Here is a 16,520-nt window from a genome sequence, read left to right as displayed (position 1 = left end):
TATCCTTATCTCTCTCCTCCCCTCTCTCCTCCCCTCCAGAGGATCTATCCTTATCTCTCTCCTCCCCTCTTTCCTTACCTCTCTCCTCCACTCTCTCCTCCCCTCTCTCCTCCCTCTTTCCTTACCTCTCTCTTCCACTCTCTCCTCCCTCTCTCCTCCCCTCTTTTCTTACCTCTCTCCTCCACTCTCTCCTCTCCCCTATCTCCTGTTTCCCGCCCTCCCTTTACAAAGAATTCCGCCTCTACCTACATCACCCTCCCTTCTCCCTTCTCCCTTCTCCCTTCTCCCTTCCCCCTTCCCCCTTCCTCCCCTTCCTCCCCTTCCTCTCCTCGCCCTGGTCATTATTCCTACGCTTCAGGCTTCGCCCGCGAGATCATTTAGATTTTGAGCATGGCGAGCTGACGAGAGTTCTGGAAGAGATCATAACTCTGCTAGTAGCAGAGTAGGCTATCACGGAATATAACGAACTTCGCAGGACTTAGTTTTCGAAATAAGGTGGAAATTCTGAGTATGAGAGAGACCGAGTCAAAAGACGACTGATCTGTTTCGAAATTTTCCTACGATATCTCCTTATTGCGGTTTTTTCATTGTGGCGATCGAGTTCTCGATATTTTAGCAAATAAACTGCTCTCGGACATCATATTTTTTTTCTGCTATTAAAGTGAGGTTGAACAGAAGTGTCGCTACCATGAATATGAAGTTTTGTTGAGAGCGTTCCTCTCTTTACTTAATAAACTTCTTTGTGTTGTTATTTCGCCAAAAGAATTCATGAAAATTATTTATTCTCACAAGTGGTATTTTCTTCGGTTGTTTTTAAAGGAGCTTTTGATGTCACGGCTATATTTAGAAGGTAAAACTCAGTGCATATTCATGGACATCGACAAGAAATGAGAGTTGGCTTTTATGACGCATCACTACACAGTTCACTTAGAAAATTATTTATACAAATAAACTTTTGAAATATTTTTGGCATCTGAGAAATTAACGAACGTGTTTTTATTGTAAGAAAAAGAGGATGCTGGTTGTTCATCTTTTACTTTTAAAGCTCTTGCATCATGATCTGAGAAATCGTTTGAAAACACCTGCCTCAGTGTTCAAACGAGCTGACATTGGAAGACAACTCGGAAAGTTATTTGATATGAGTTTTTTTTGCGCTGTGCTAATTCCTTTATCGTAAATAAATCTAGCGACTTTGGTGTGGTAGGATCGAAGAATACCAAACTAGGAACGTAAAACCATAAACGGAATGGGAACGTTTAAAGATTTAGAAGCTTAACACGGATTTCAGATGACGAAAATAGATAAGTTTGTGTAAATTTCAACGTATGCATACAGTAAAAGGAAAGAACGTGTCTTGCATAAGTTTTATTGCATCGTGTGTGGGAAAGTTAGACAGGAGAAAAACAAAGTTATTAAGTGTCCAGCCCTTCTTTCTGTCATCTATTGGATCATTAAAGTTATGAAGCGATCGCCTTTCGCTAACCTGAGACGATCGCTCCCCGAAAACGAAATGTGCGGTTGGGGGATCTGATGTTTCCGGTCGTACCATTCGGCTCTGAAGTTACTTTACGAGCACAGCGGCTACACGGACGTGCGGTGAATTACTATAAATAAATTCGACTCAGTTTCAAAAGTCAATTATGGAACCTTCGTCAACTTGAATGAACTTTTATTCGCCCACATATGGTGTTTTGATAATCACTATTTTAGCGAAGTACAAAACTCAGTTGAATGACGATAGAATTAGCCCCCCAAACCAAAGAGCATCGGGGAGCCGGACATTGTTAAGCTAGTGCTAAAATGAGATTTTCAACGCACGCAAATTGTTTAGATGTTTTTAAGTAAATTATAAAACATCTTGGGTGTGCAATAAATACTATTTCTGAGTCAAAATTTACCTTCAAAGTCGCGCTGAAAATGAGACACGGAAAAACGGAAACAAAGCGAAAACTGAAATAAGAAATAAACGTGCATGCAGAACGAAACTGAAGTATTATCATATTTGATACTAGGGAGGTTAAGAAACGACGACGGCGACCCCGTGGACAACGTCGGGTAAAAAATGAAGTTATATTTTACCTACGAATCTCGCAATACTCAAAGTCATTTAGTTTTTTTCTCTTTGTCAAACTATCTCGAAAATGAATATGGAACACAGCGCTAAATTAGAAAGAGAAACAGAAAAAATTAGCCTACGTCGTTCACGTTCTCCAGACAACGCAAAGTTTGGTCATTTCAAGCTGAGGACGCGAAGAAATTTACAAAGATTTATGACGCATATGCATAGCCATTGTTCTGCTCATTAAACCTTTTGTTTAGGGACGTTCCCGTTGCCGTTGCCGTCGTGGTTTTCTTAAACTCCCTACTATTTCATATAGCAACGCAACACAACATGGAATGAGGAAACTGCTGCCTTGTTTGGACTTTCCGGCGCGCGAGTTGACGTCATATGGCGCTCTCGGACTTCTTGACACGTTTCCCACCTTCTCGCGTCACGTTTTCAACGGTGAAACTGAGCGCGCCCTTGCGGCTTCACCGCCTCGGAAGCTACCTTGCACACCACTAAATTGAGTCATTTTTGCGCCGTCTTTACCAACTGGGCTAAGAATTGCGATACCTAAGAGTTTCTAGGTCACGTTTGTTAGCTGACAGGATTCGTCGGATAAAGCTAATCTGTTGTTCAACCCTTAGTACCTAAAGTGTATAGGGGGAATCCTCTCTGCCGAGTCATTAAATCGTTCTCCTTGAAGCTGCACTTAGAAATTCGTAAGCTATTTACTGACTTGTTCTAAGCATGCTCCAAACTTTCAACAAACTTCTCTCGCGCAGTGCGTGCTTAGTCGACGTAATCGTGTTTATATTCTTGCTTGCAATAAAAAGAGTCCGCTGCGTGCGCGTTGCGTGTTACCAATTTCTCTGCCATACAGATTTGTGATTAGCAAATAGAAAGGCGCATTTTTTTTTTTAGTTAAAAATGGGTTCCTAATAGTTTAGAGCGAGAGAATCATCGAGCTAGTTACAAACTCCTGCATCCCGCTTTTGTTTTCATATTTTGCATGGGTCGAAAAAACAAACCGGATAGAACATTTCAAACATTTGATTTCCTGGGCTAAGTGCATGTATGATAAATTCCCATGAAAACCAGCTGAGTTAGATAACCTCTCATTCAAACCACTTGCTAAACATTAGCCCCGTACGAAGTTAAGGAATGGAGTGATATCCTTTTGATCCTTTGCACCTGCAGAAACCCATTTCCTACAATTTTCTCTGACCCGCTAGCCGGACTCACGGGTGTTCAACAAAACCGCGATCCGACCTTTGCTATCACGTGTGGCGACGCAAACCAGTGCTGCATGCTTTGAAGTTGAACTATGGTCGGCTTAGCTGACTTCATTTTGTTTCTGTCAAAGTATTGAGTTGGAGAAAACGATAAACACTTTATTATTTTACTATTCCGAGCGGCCGTGTGGGGTTGGATCAGTGAACAGATCTGCCCTGAAATCAATCTATCGCACGTTCTTCAAAGTTTGCCAAGAAAACAGTCCTTAACCCAAAACAATATTACCTAATTTCCGCTCTCGAATCGAGAAGGTATAATTATCTGAGATCATGATTGTAAAAATCGTCGCAAATGGCTCTTAATTGCTCCGCTGTGACCAGCTTTCTTTGTTCTTCTTCGCACCTTCAGATCCATTAACTTCAAGATAATGAAGATTTAGCCCGCACAAAAATAGTAACATCGTATGAATTAAATTTATTGTTTATGTAATTTCCAGGAACAATAGGTTAACGCCTAGAAAATTCCATGGCAGATCTCTTTTGCCCCGCAGTTACAACGCTTAGTCAAAGAATGTAACCTTCTCTTTTTTGTCCTCACTAACTTATCAAATTCTCATTTCCTTACACCTGGGGTGTAAACAGGAACAAATATCTTTATTTTGAGATGTTCGAAATACCACATCACATGTAGTATGATTGATCCAGACTGACCTTCAAACCTGGCAAATCCGGCGAAAACAATATTTAACAATTAATTTTGACATGTTTGCTCCCATTTGGTTAAATGTTTAAAGTCGACATCAAAAGACTTTTGAAAAGCATACAAAGGCCATTACACTGCTTAAAAATAATTAATATACTTTTAGCAGTGAAAATGTGGTTATTTCATACTTCAAATTTTGCGGCGATTGCGTCAAAAACACTTCTATCAGATTTGACGTAGATACAGCGATATGTTCATCTAATCAAGCTGACAGTTGACACTAACATCATTCTCGATTGAAACAGGAAACTACTCTGTCATCTTTTTGTTTTCACATAGTCAACGAAACTTAAGCCTCACGTTCAGGCATTATGTTACAACGGAGAACGCCGTCATTCCAAAGAGTTGACGCCTTCTTTCATAGTTACTCGAATTAGCCACAGTAACACTTGCAGCCGTGGGGTTCGCACAGTTATTCTGAGTTTTATCTTGGAGAAGTTTTTCTGTTCTTTATTGTTGGAAAATTTCAGATGTTGCGAGCGTGTGCTCTTCTGTTCGCCGGTATGGCGTCCTTTTGCGGTCTATCAAGTGAGTACGTTCATTGATAATTTTGAATACTGAGATATTGTCATATTCTGTTGGCGCAATTATTAAACTCTTCGGATATTTTTTCAAAGTTAGCCCAGTAGACTCTATTTAAATGTTTTTGGGGCTAAACGAGAGAAATTTGTTCAGCCACATAGGTACATGTCATAGGGCGACAGTTGAGATAAACGTTGCTTATTCGAATGGAGATCTCTTGTGTTGTTCTCAGGCATCTCGACGCGCGTGGCCCATTCATTTTTCACTTTTAGGGCTTCAATTTTTGCTGCGGGCATGCAGAGAAGAAACTTTGAGCAGAGACAGTACGGTTTATCCGTCGCTACCTCAAAATAGCTTTTGTGAACGCCCCATGTTCAGTTTCAAGCGGCGTGGCTTTTTTTGGAAGGAACAGATTCAGTGCTTTCACTTCCTCGTCTACTCTTCCTTCAGTCACCTACGATCTGTCGTTTAGTATTTTCTAATTTTAAAGAACTCTGAGCCAAGAAATTTAAAATTTTACTAGCGAAGTAGAAATCTGGTCGATTGCAGTGTGATATACACGAAGAGTTCAAAATTAGACTTCAAGTCACATTGTTGAAGAAACGTTGAAAGCTGAAAGCGAGAACGTGTTATGTCACAATGTAGTGTGGTCAGTCTAGAGTTGCGTTGTTCTTTCGTTTCAAATTTTCAATGTACTCTGTAGGATCCTTTTCTATTTTCTGTCAGCTTTATCTTCATTAACCTCGTTTCGTCCTTGACCGATGCCGTACGAGAGATGTGTTATCATGCTACAAGTATTTCTCACCAAACATCAACATTCCTTGTTAGAGCTTTTATTTATTTTCAGGAGTGTTAATAATACATTCAGAATAGAGGTCTCTACTCATAAGTGGTTCTTCCTTCTTTTTGGTAGGCAAATGGAAGATTTTTGGGAGCGTAACGGGTATTCCTTTCGTCGTATTGTTAAGAGTAAACATAAATGTCTTCCATAACTGAATCACGCGCCCGATATGAACTACTTAGAGAAATCCATAAATAATCAAACTCACGAAAAGGGTTTCCTTTGAGCTAAAAATTATTCTAAATATTCAGAGGTAACAAATGTAGGAAGTCTATTTTCCGAGTGACGTGTTACTCTTTTTATGTCACCTACTACGAAATACCCCTAATTAACCAACTCACCGAGCAAGACCTTACTTTAGCATCAAATTATTTCATGTTATTTTTACGATAAACCACAAGTTTACATTCTCAAAAGCTTCCATCTTCCAATTGAGTTCTTTTCGTCTCTGTATGTTTACGTTCTATTGAAAAGAAAGCATTTCGGTTAAATATTTACTCTGTGGGCTTTTAGCTTGAATCGAACGTGACTTGAGAGATTCGAAGTTGTTTTGTTTCACTCAAAATCTATTGTTACAAGCAGAGCTTGAATGCCGTCCTGTGCGCGAAAGATCTGCCGGTTTTTTTAAATCCTGAGATAGTTGGATAAAAAATTTTAACGTTTAGCTTAACTGACAGTGAATTATAAAGTCAGTACCTATAGAAATAATTACCAGTTTTCATATCTCTCTTAAAAAGGACAGTTCATAATTTCCCTCGATTTCCCTCGTTGAATAATTTATGACAGGATTGAGCCAAATCAATCGGCTCTGGATTTGTAAATGTTTTAAGCTCCCTTGATACGTGTTCTGTTTTACGGCAGTGTACGTCAATTAAGCTGATATGACGAGACCTTTTGGAAAGCTCTGCGATTTTGCACGTTTCATCTCTGATAAGGATCACGTAACAAACATTTTGAAAGAGGCTTCTTGTTTGTAATGTTGTGATTCAGTCCACTCTACGTTTAATAAAGACAGCTTGCCTACTGACGTTAGTTAGAGACTCCTTAGAGAGGCAATGCCTTGAAGAAACGGAGTGAATCTTTAATTGAGTTGTTGTTCGTTAAGTTAAAAAAATTGTTTTAATTTAACTAAATTGTATGGTATTCGTGAAGCCATCAATCTTTTATCTCAGCTGTTTTTCATCACATGTGAAGTATGATAAACAAGCATAGAGGAAACTGTTTGCATGTTCTCTTTTTCTCCAAGGTCAAAGCTTGTCATCCAGTGCATAGTGTAACTAGACATATCTTTACGTGGTTTAGTGCACGCGTTTTCAAATTTTTTATGTTCTTCATCCTAACTTTTAACTTTTGTCTGTGTGAAGTTGTTTTTAGCACTTGGATCATGGAGGAAATGGGTCACAATTTATATTTTTGAAACTGAGTTCCTAGTTTTAAATACCTCTTTCCTCTCTGTGCACCCTATTCACTTAGGGCCCCAAGATAACAGGAGTATTTCTCCTTACTGACTGTCATACATTTCCTTGCAAATTGGATTGGGGAATTTGGTGTTTGATCAATATAGCACCCTCTTACCAATGAGGTTGTCTATTCTCCTTGCCTGTTTGCAAGATATATTGGTAAATTAGATGTAGGCCCAGACTACCAAATTTGATATTTACATAGCAATGTTTGAAAGTCATATCAAGCGAAATGGATTGTTTTGAAGTACTTATTTACCTTTCCTTCTTTTTTTTTACCTTTTTTTTTTATAGTGGCTACTGTAACTCTTTCAAAAACACTCATTACACCCTCGCCTGGAAAGACAAACAGTGTTACTTGTACTGTGAAAGATGGTGAGAGATTTATAGGATGGTTTGATCCAGCTGGTAAAAAAGTACCCACATCATCCAGTGAAAAAATTTTTGTGGAAACTACTGGAAATAACCACAAGCTCAAACTCACAGATGTCAAGGTCTCCTATGGGGGAACTTATACATGTAAAGGAACCACAAATTCAAAATCTTTGAAAGTGCATGTTGAATGTAAGTTACACATTACTTTGCTTATAACCAATGTTGCCAGTGTAGTTTCTGCCCAAGCAGCAAATATTTGCTGCCTATATTGTGGATTTTGGACAGAAACCTTCCAAGTTTTAAACTGCTGCAGTAGTTTTTTATAAATTCTCTATAAGTCCTTTAATAAAACCCTCTTGAAGCCATCTTTTACCCTCATAACTCTTTTCAGGTACAGACCTTTGATAGTTTGTTTAGGGTCATGGCCAGAACTGATTCCTGTAAGCATTTTGACCTCTGAGAGTGACCAGCATCTAATTTCTCTGTACAATATTATACCCCTGAATCAAACATTCAGGTCACAGGATTAGAAGAAATGATTAAGAGCAGCTCTTGATTGTGAAACAAATTCTCCTTGTCAGCATCATAGGGAATGTATAGAGAATGGTATGGAGATATTCATACTGATGGTAATGTGTAGAGGATTATCTAACAAGTCAACAACTATAGGCAACCTAGAAAACAACTGGACGTGAAGAGACTCAATGAAACTGACTGCAACTAACAATGCTTTCTGTGTCTTCTCTTAAATAAAGAACAGCGCAAAATTGACCAAAAATTTCGCTGTTTATTTCAGTTGACACATCAGGTGTTGTCCCTGTGCAGCACATCCAAATAGATAAAGAAGGCACCATAAGACTTGGCGTTACTGGCTTCCCCACACCAATCTTTACCTGGAAGAAAGGCTCAAAAAGAGTTGGTCCAAATGTAAACTCTCGCTACTCAATTGAAGATGATGGCTCATTAAAAATAAGTAAAGTGGAAAAATCAGACGGGGGGAATTATACCTGTGCTATTGAGCAAGACGGCACTGAGGATGATGTGGAAATTGAGGTGTATGCAGTAGGTATGTAACCTGACACATAACAACTTTTCATAGATGCCTTAGTGTTTAGGATGATGTTAAAAGTATGATGCATTTTGTTACAATGAGGGCAGTATTGGAGAGCTCACTTCCTCATGGATAATGCAAGCAGAGCCACTTAATGAACAGTATTCGCTAAATTGAAAATCATCAATCTTCTTTTGCTCAACTTTTGTGATGTTCTTAGCTTCATGGAATACCATTCAACCAGTTGTATCTACATCAGTTATAGACCCGTGTTTTCCTCCGCTTCTCCTTGTGAAAGGCAGGGGGAAGAGGTCTCACGTCTTTTTGTGTTCCATGAGTGGTTTGCTTGGGGGTAAAGTTGTCTAAGTTTAAAAATAAAGCAACTTATGTTCTTTTTTTGTCTTCCAGAACTTCCAAAGATCAAGCCATTCACTCAAACAAAGAGGTACTTAACACAGGGATACCCTGTCACCTTCCTATGCGAGGCCACAGGCTACCCTCTTCCCAAGTATAAGTGGTTCTCCCCCAAAAATGTTGAGTTGAGTGAATTTGGAAACATCAAAATTCAAGATGGTAATCTGACATTCACAAAAGTTGACAGTGCTTTTGAAAAAGGCAAATATAGGTGTGAGGCCTACATTGAGATAGAGGAAACTCAAGAGCAGGTTGGACGAGCAGAAGCTTTTGTTGAAGTGGTTGAAGTTTATGGTAAGGCTTAGTAAATTTACAGCAAATCGTAATAATTAACCAGAGTGGCAAGTTCACAGGAAGAAAATTGGAATTTGAGCTAGTACCATGGATAAAGCACTTATGTCATGAAGTTGGGATCTTGAGTAATTTAGTTTATTGTTGGCGATGTTTTGGCATTCCTCATCCTTAACCAGCTCTCTATCTTTTTCGGATATATTACCACTTCTTTGCATGCCGAGTATGGCAGATACATATGCATTTTTTCCCTTTCTTACCTTAGATTTTACACAGTAGAATCTCCTTTGCTTGTATAAGATCTTGTTGAGTTTTCCCATACTCTGGAAATACTGGCTCTTCAGTATTTTCCTATCTTTTCATGTTAATTTTTTCTTTCCTGTGGATCATTTAATAAATGAATCACTCATGCCCACTTTGGGACTAGTACATCAAATAAAGGCTACTGGTAAACTTCTCAAGAAAATACATTCATTAAGCAAATGGAGTTTTTGTTCGTGAATTGACTTCTTTTAGTTGGCTTTGTGTTTATGGCTCTGTCTAAATTGCAACCAGAAAGGTATTTTGGTTGTATGAGGAGACTTAGAAAAAACCAACAATCTAAACAATCACTTTTCTAGGGTTGTTGTATTGTAAAACCCTGCTAACTCAAACTTCTAAGGGAAACTTAAAATGGTTTGAGTTTGCATGGGTCTGAATTATTGAAATTGGTGCTGAATGTCACTTTTATTGTTAGTGATTAATAAAGGAATCATGTTTGTACCATTCTTGCACAATCAATAGTCATTTTGTACATTTGTTTGTTATTCAAAAAATTTTTTCTTAGAATGTTTAGTCTGGAAATTTTGCCCAATGTACTACAATTTCATGATTGTTATCATGTTTGTTTCAGTGGTGATCAGCTGTGCTTTGACACTTTGAAATTTATGTTCTAAATTAAATTACCAGAGTAAATTTGAGCCAAGGGAAAGTAAAATTAGTTAAAATCAAGAGGGAGTTCAAGTAACCTAAGTTTGAGGTAAAGGGGTAAGTTTCTCAAGAAACTGTGATGCAGCATTGGTGGGAGAGTATAGCAGGTAATTTAGTGTTAACAACTGAGTTGAAAAGGTAAATTAGCCACCGTAAAGGGTAAAAAGCTGATGTTTCGAGTGTTAGCCCTTGGTCAGAGTGATTGGAAAATTGAAATCGAATCGCTCTGATGAAGGGCTAATGCTTGAAATGTCAGCTTTTTTACCCTTTACGGTGGCTCAGTTGTTAACACTAAAATACAAGTTTGAGGTAGCTGTTAGTATATGAAAAATGGGGGTCAAATCCAGGGGAGTTGGACTCTGTTCAATTTAGTTGATTGTTTAAATTAACAGAGTTCAAGGTTGTGGACTTTGGTATATCTACATTAAATTATAATTGGATTTCCGTTTTACAGATGTCAGTTAACTGACAAATTTTTGATTTTCCTATTTTTAGCTGAACCCAACATTAGTCCGACCTATGGTGGTACAGAGGATGTAAAGATGAGTGGTTATTACAAATTAATTTGTAAAGCCACAGGAACTCCCACTCCAGATGTGAGATGGACCAGGAATGGCGAGAAAGACCCTCGTGGACAGGTGAGGATATTATTGGTTACCAAACGAGTCATCTCCGGCTTACATTAGATCACCTTTGGTTAGGGTGATGGTACATTACATTAAGAAAAAGGTTGTGTGATTATGGGTAGATTGCATAAGATCAGTGATAGATTTTATCCTTCAATTGAACCAAACCAAAAACATTAGTATTCATATTCTTCATACTCTTCACAATATATTTCCTTTGGTATTGACAAGGAGAATTTGTTTAATAATCAAAACTTGTTAAGATGGTAATCATTTCCTTTATTTTCATGATCGTAATGAATGATTCAGCAATTTTACTGCTTGGAGAAAGTAGATGCTGGTCACTCCTAGGGTTTAAAAGGTTCAGAAAAGTTTCAAGAAGGTTGTGTATTTCTTGTTTGTGTAGCAAACTCGTGGTCAAAGTATTATTGAGTTCAGAAGTATTCAGGTGGAGGATGGTGGAGTCTACACATGTGAAGCATGGAACAGTGCTGAAGACCAAGATGGAAATCTAATTGTTAAAAGACTGAACAAAACAATAAATGTTGAATGTGAGTTGCTACACGATACAAGACTTGCTTATGATAGTTAAATTCTAGTACACTCATTTGTGCAACTTCAAGGCTCGGCTACTGTTTGCAATGAAAATTTTTGATTGACACTCTTTTACATGGATTTTGTGTTTTGTTCTGTTTCAGCTAACTTTTCTGCACAAACTTAAAGCAGCATATACATTAAAATTTTGGCCAATTGGAGGGGTGGTTTATTAAAATAGAATGCCTAGTTAAAAGCTACTAATCAGTACTGATTCGACTGTAGCTGATTCTTAAAAAGTTTTGAATGATGTGGCAATAGAAACAGGTTTTCCTTGTGTTGCTGCCATTTAAGAAAGTGAGGGAGGAGGGGGGGGTGCTTGTTCGACATTAGGACTTTAGGGGTGGGTGCATAATTGGGAGAGGGTGCCCATCAGAGTACTCATGCTTATCACTTGGGTAATCACAAACTAATTTGGATTTCACTCAGGCTTGCTGTTACTGATGTATAATATATCCTTGTAGCTAAACCTATTTTTGATGAGAAGGCTTCAATCAACCCTGTGTTCTCTTACGTGGGGAACAGTGATCCAACATATGTACGCTGCAAATATGGGGGATATCCTACACCTTGGGTTGTCATGACTTTTGATGGAAAGCTGAAGTCCAATGCTACTGGAACAGCAGAGATCGAGGTTATAACAGATGCAATCAAGTACTTTGGTGACTACAAGTGTTATGCACGTAATAAGTTTGGATGGACAAATAGAACTGTGACAATGGAAACAGCAAGTATGAAATTTTGTTTAATGTCACTGAGGAGATTTGCTAGTGTAGTATGCAATGTGTGGCTTTATGACTTATTTGTACCTTGTTGTAGAGGGATTTCCTGACAGTATACCTGAGTCACTTCTCTGAAAATTACAAAAGTAGCTTGCACACCCTGAAGGTTATTTTGGAAAGTCCTTTTGAAACAAGCTAGTTTGTTAATTTTGTTATGAATAAGCCACTTTTTTGATGAAATTCTGTAGCAGCATGAAGGGTGAATTGCTTATTAGATCTTGACCCAACATATCCTAATATCAGTATACAATTTCCTCTTACTGTTCTTTCTACTTTCTTGTAGTGTGGCCAAGGAGAATTTGTTTAACAATCCTAAGGCTCTATATTTGTTGGTCATTTCTTTCATACTTGTGACTTTAATGTTCAATGCAGTGCTAGTGGTGATACTGTTAACCCTTAAACCCCTAAGAGTGACTAGCAGCCAATTTCTCCTCACAACATTACTGCTGAATCAAACATTAAGGTCATGAGAATAAAGGAAATGATCACCAACCAAAGAAGCCCTTGATTGTTGAACAAATTCTCCTTGTCAGAACCTTAGGAAATGTCCAGGGAGTAGTATGGAGAATTTGCATACTGATGTTAGGGTGTAAAGAGTAAATAGAAATCGGATGCTAGTCACTAGACAAAAGGAGGCGGTGTTTGGTAAAAATAACTTTATCAGAACTTTTTGTCTTGCTTTTCAGAAAAGCCAAGTCAGGTTCAAGGTCTGAAACCAGTTCCCACCTGCAATAGTATCAAACTTACTTGGAAAGCGCCCAGTGAAAATGGTGGCATGCCTATCAACAAATATGTTTTGAATTACGAAACCACGACGCGTAACGTTGATGGTGATTCGACAACATACACGATTAAAAACCTGGAACGGAACACTCGTTACAGTATCAAAGTGAGGGCTACCAACAAGGCAGAATGGGGAGACACGAGTGTCGTGGAAACAAAGACTACCCAGTTCTGTAAGTAAAATTCAATCATTGTTACCTCTACAAACCTACAACCTACAAAATTTTGCTGCTTCTGGTCAATCCTTTACACCCCAACATCAATATGCATGTTCTCCATAATGTTCTGTTGACATTTAGTCACACTTGTGGTTAAAAATTGAAATTAGCTTGCATGCACGATTAATAAGAATATGACATTCATAAAGTTCTCATATGCATGATTACACACTAGGGTTTCATCCACACTTTTGTAAACTTAAAAGTTGGCATCATATACATTTTACATAAACCATAAACAGTTTCATTCATGGACCGGAAGTCAGCAACACCTTGTGTCACATAATAAACAGAAGTACCAATGATAAAAAGGATTTGCTCTGTAGCTCTTTGACCTCCCACAAAAAGGTTTTGTCTGCTCGTCAAAGCTGTGAAGTAAGAATCTGTCACATCATGTAACAATGAACTAAAACAAAGAGTTCCCCTCATGGGAAAAGGAGTTAGAGCCACCTAACCCCAGGAGCACCAGCTTCAAGTACAACATAATAGACAATATTAATCACAAGCAAGACCTTAGCTGGGTCACCCTTTTTTCACGGTAGTGTCACCGTCCAAGCGGGGTCAACTTTTCTTTTAATAAAAACTTTGGCTAGCCCACGTGCCCAGCTGGGTCAACTCGGTCAAGGTCAATTAGAGCATGCGCGAGTGCTGTTGTAGTTAATACATAGTGTCAAGATCTAAGTCCAGCTCATCAGGCTTGGTAAATAAGTGGTCTTGGAGTCCTGCTCTTGTAAAGTCAATTATTGACTTTGTTAGCTGGGTTCCCTGTTTTTGTTTTCCCCGCCTTTCTTGGTCACATGACCTTTGTCGCTCAAAAAATGTTCTGTTTACCGAAATCGTTTTGGTCAACTGCTTGGTGCTTGCGTTTGTCTTGTATATTTCCTTTGGTTTTGGGCATTCACTCGAGTAACGAGGTTAGAGAAGCACTTGAGAAAACCATTAAAGATGAATTTGGTCATTACAGACTTCTTGACGGAATATAAAAATGTCTGTGAGGTTAATGTCATCGACGTCAACGTGGACATAGTGAAATTTTATTCTGATGATCAAAACTGACTCGATCAGCTCTTGGCTTGGGCAAAGGGGTAGTTTTTCATTTTCTCATTTAAACACTTGTTTAAGGCTAACAATGACAGTCACATCGCCTAGAAATTAATTACATTAAAAAAAATACCCTTACCTTACGAGAAGAGATCTCCTCTCTTCCCTGTAGTGCGACCGCAGTTTTAAAACGCCGCCATTTTGTCTCTATTCTTTAGGTGCCCCGGGTCGACCAATCATCTACTCGCCCAAGGGCGGTCTTCTGGAGGAGGACGAATTCACATTAAAATGGCGGCGGCCTGAGGACGACGGAGGCGACAGTAACATTAAATATAAACTAGAGTACCGTGTTGAGAGGAAGGGAAGCGATGGACCTTGGAAAACGATAGAAACCGAGAAAGAAGAGGCGAAAATCAGTCAAATGGATAACCAAGAGACTTACAAATTTGTCCTGGTTGCCATCAATAAAGGGGGCGAAAGCGAGAAGGTGATAAAGTATTACAACACAAACTATCCTGAAGGTAAGATGTAACTCAGTTAACTGTGTTAATTTGTATGATAAGCTGTTTTGCGCGCCATTACGCGCGTTTTGATTGGTTCTTACCGTCAACCTTTTAACAATTATTCCACAAGCGCGCGTTGGATATGAGATGGTAGATATCCAAGTACCACCAAGGAAGTAAGGATTGAATGTGCAAGTTTTTTGACTTTCCCCTACTGTTGTCTTTTTTAGAGACATCTTCACAATCAAGCCTCGTGCCCAGAGCGTTTCTTACAATCTGTCTGGGAGGGATGTATCTTCTGCTCTGACATTTATAGTGCCGACGAGTGATAGTTCAACGCAAGAAACGTTCCTCAAGAAGACAATATAAATTTTGTAGTACGTTTGTTAATAATCGATTGTAGTGATTTATACATCAGCTATCGTAATGGCACCCGGTTTTCTTGGTTCACAAGATAAGAGTGCGATTCCGAGCTCGGACTTATCTTTCTCTGGTCCTTGAGTTGCCAGGCAACCCAGTCATTGAATGGAGGGGGCAAGTTTCTAAAGAAACTGCGGAGGTGCGTCGGTGGGGGTGTCACAAGACTGATTAGGTTAATCAACTGAGTATATAATTTAAATTGGCCGCTCTATGTTGTGACATATTTACATTATCAACCTAGTCATTGGCTTGCTAGGGAGCTTAGTCTGTGAACGTGGGAAGGACAGTTGTTGTTTACTGACTGGATGATAGCTGTCTAATTCTGCTTGGGATTTAGTTGTGTTACAATACTTGGGCCTTTGCAGTAACGTAAGGTTTTTGGAGTGAAAGTGTAATCGCGGCTCATGTCGTATGGTTTTTTCGTGATAATACGTGTTCTTAATTTTTAGCCAAGTTTCTTACCCTGGAGTTTTAATAGAGGTTTTTGAAACGTTTGCCTGGTTGTGATGATTAAGTACATCGTAATTTTTAAGCCGAACACAGTTAACGAAGCGTGAGTCACGCAACGCGTTTGTCTATTGACCGCCTGCATTATGCTCCAAATCGCGCTCAAAGGGTTTTTCCTTCTTGAACACGAGGCATTTTCTTTGTCTCACGAGCTCAAATATCTTTTATATTTACACAAGGTATGAAGGGAAAAAGCAGTTAAATTCACGTGAAAGTTTGGTGATGATACTGTATGTTTTTGATCGATGATGAAATGGTTTGTAAAGAAGAATTAGATTTGTTTTAACAGAGGGCTTTGCATTTCAGTATTAAGCTCCCCAGGTTTTCAGCAAATACTTAAATTAGATGAAATTTATGGATTCTATTTGGTAAATTTAGGTATTATTGATGAAAATATAGTTATATTAATTTGTTGATGTTTACGGAGTAAAAGTAGTGGTAATAGATTGGTTAGGGTTTGTAGTTTTATTTGCTTGTTTTTGTAATCTTTTTTTAAATTCTTATAGTTTTCTGATTTCTACAAGAAAAAGTTGTGAACCCTCTCTTTTTTCCTCTCTATTTGGACAATTTTTACTCGATACGTGCTTCAGTAGGCGTCTTTGTAATATTTGTCACGCAACACATTAATGTTACGCTAAGACGCGCGACAAACCAAGAAACGCCGTAAAACTGCCGCCTACAAACTCTCTTTTTATCCAACAGGAGTAAAACTGACAAATATCATGTATAAAATACAATGCTGTTCGTAATTAAACTCCATGTTAGAGGAAGAATATAATAAAATAAAAAATTTCGCTTTATGAACTTTGGGTATCATGCGTCGCCTTAGCATCTGATGGATCTGGTGGCTTGATTTCATTACCTGGTTGAATAAGAATTTTTGAGGATACTGTGAGTAGCTTCGTAAGGCGGGGGCGAAAGTATATCCTTTCCAGAAGTTTTTAGTATCTCTCTAAGCTCCCTGGGATTTGGCGTTTTGGTTTCATGTTTCTCTCTCCTCTGCGAGGTTTAATATGCTCTCCAACCGCCTTCCACAGCCATATCGTTTCCAGAATCTCTCTTATTTCCTAGAGAATACCTA

At 38.6% G+C, this 16,520-nt stretch overlaps 1 protein-coding gene across 1 annotated transcript; it reads left to right on the top strand.

The window, feature by feature from the left end:
* The first annotated feature begins 4,346 nt into the window (after positions 1 to 4,346).
* On the top strand, positions 4,347 to 16,243 carry LOC131776319 (neural cell adhesion molecule 2-like). Its single transcript, XM_059092483.2, has 10 exons — positions 4,347 to 4,570; positions 7,160 to 7,429; positions 8,037 to 8,306; positions 8,700 to 8,999; positions 10,461 to 10,603; positions 10,998 to 11,142; positions 11,650 to 11,916; positions 12,654 to 12,923; positions 14,228 to 14,530; positions 14,743 to 16,243. Exons 1-10 carry the CDS (start codon positions 4,513 to 4,515, stop codon positions 14,817 to 14,819), a joined length of 2,103 nt encoding a protein of 700 aa, XP_058948466.2. The 5' UTR covers positions 4,347 to 4,512; the 3' UTR covers positions 14,820 to 16,243.
* The last annotated feature ends 277 nt before the right edge of the window (positions 16,244 to 16,520 follow it).

Source organism: Pocillopora verrucosa, chromosome 6, assembly GCF_036669915.1.
Source record: "Pocillopora verrucosa isolate sample1 chromosome 6, ASM3666991v2, whole genome shotgun sequence".
NCBI lineage: Eukaryota > Metazoa > Cnidaria > Anthozoa > Scleractinia > Pocilloporidae > Pocillopora > Pocillopora verrucosa.
The sequence above is the reverse complement of the archived record's forward strand: the minus strand, read 5'-3'. Positions and strand labels throughout refer to the sequence as shown.

Bases quoted from the DNA above. Each gene is read 5' to 3' on its own strand.
- LOC131776319 (XM_059092483.2), top strand. From the start codon at position 4,513: ATGTTGCGAGCGTGTGCTCTTCTGTTCGCCGGTATGGCGTCCTTTTGC. The intron at 4,571-7,159 runs GTGAGTACGTTC...TTTTTTTTATAG, and splicing joins GTCCTTTTGCGGTCTATCAA to TGGCTACTGTAACTCTTTCA. The intron at 7,430-8,036 runs GTAAGTTACACA...TGTTTATTTCAG, and splicing joins TTTGAAAGTGCATGTTGAAT to TTGACACATCAGGTGTTGTC.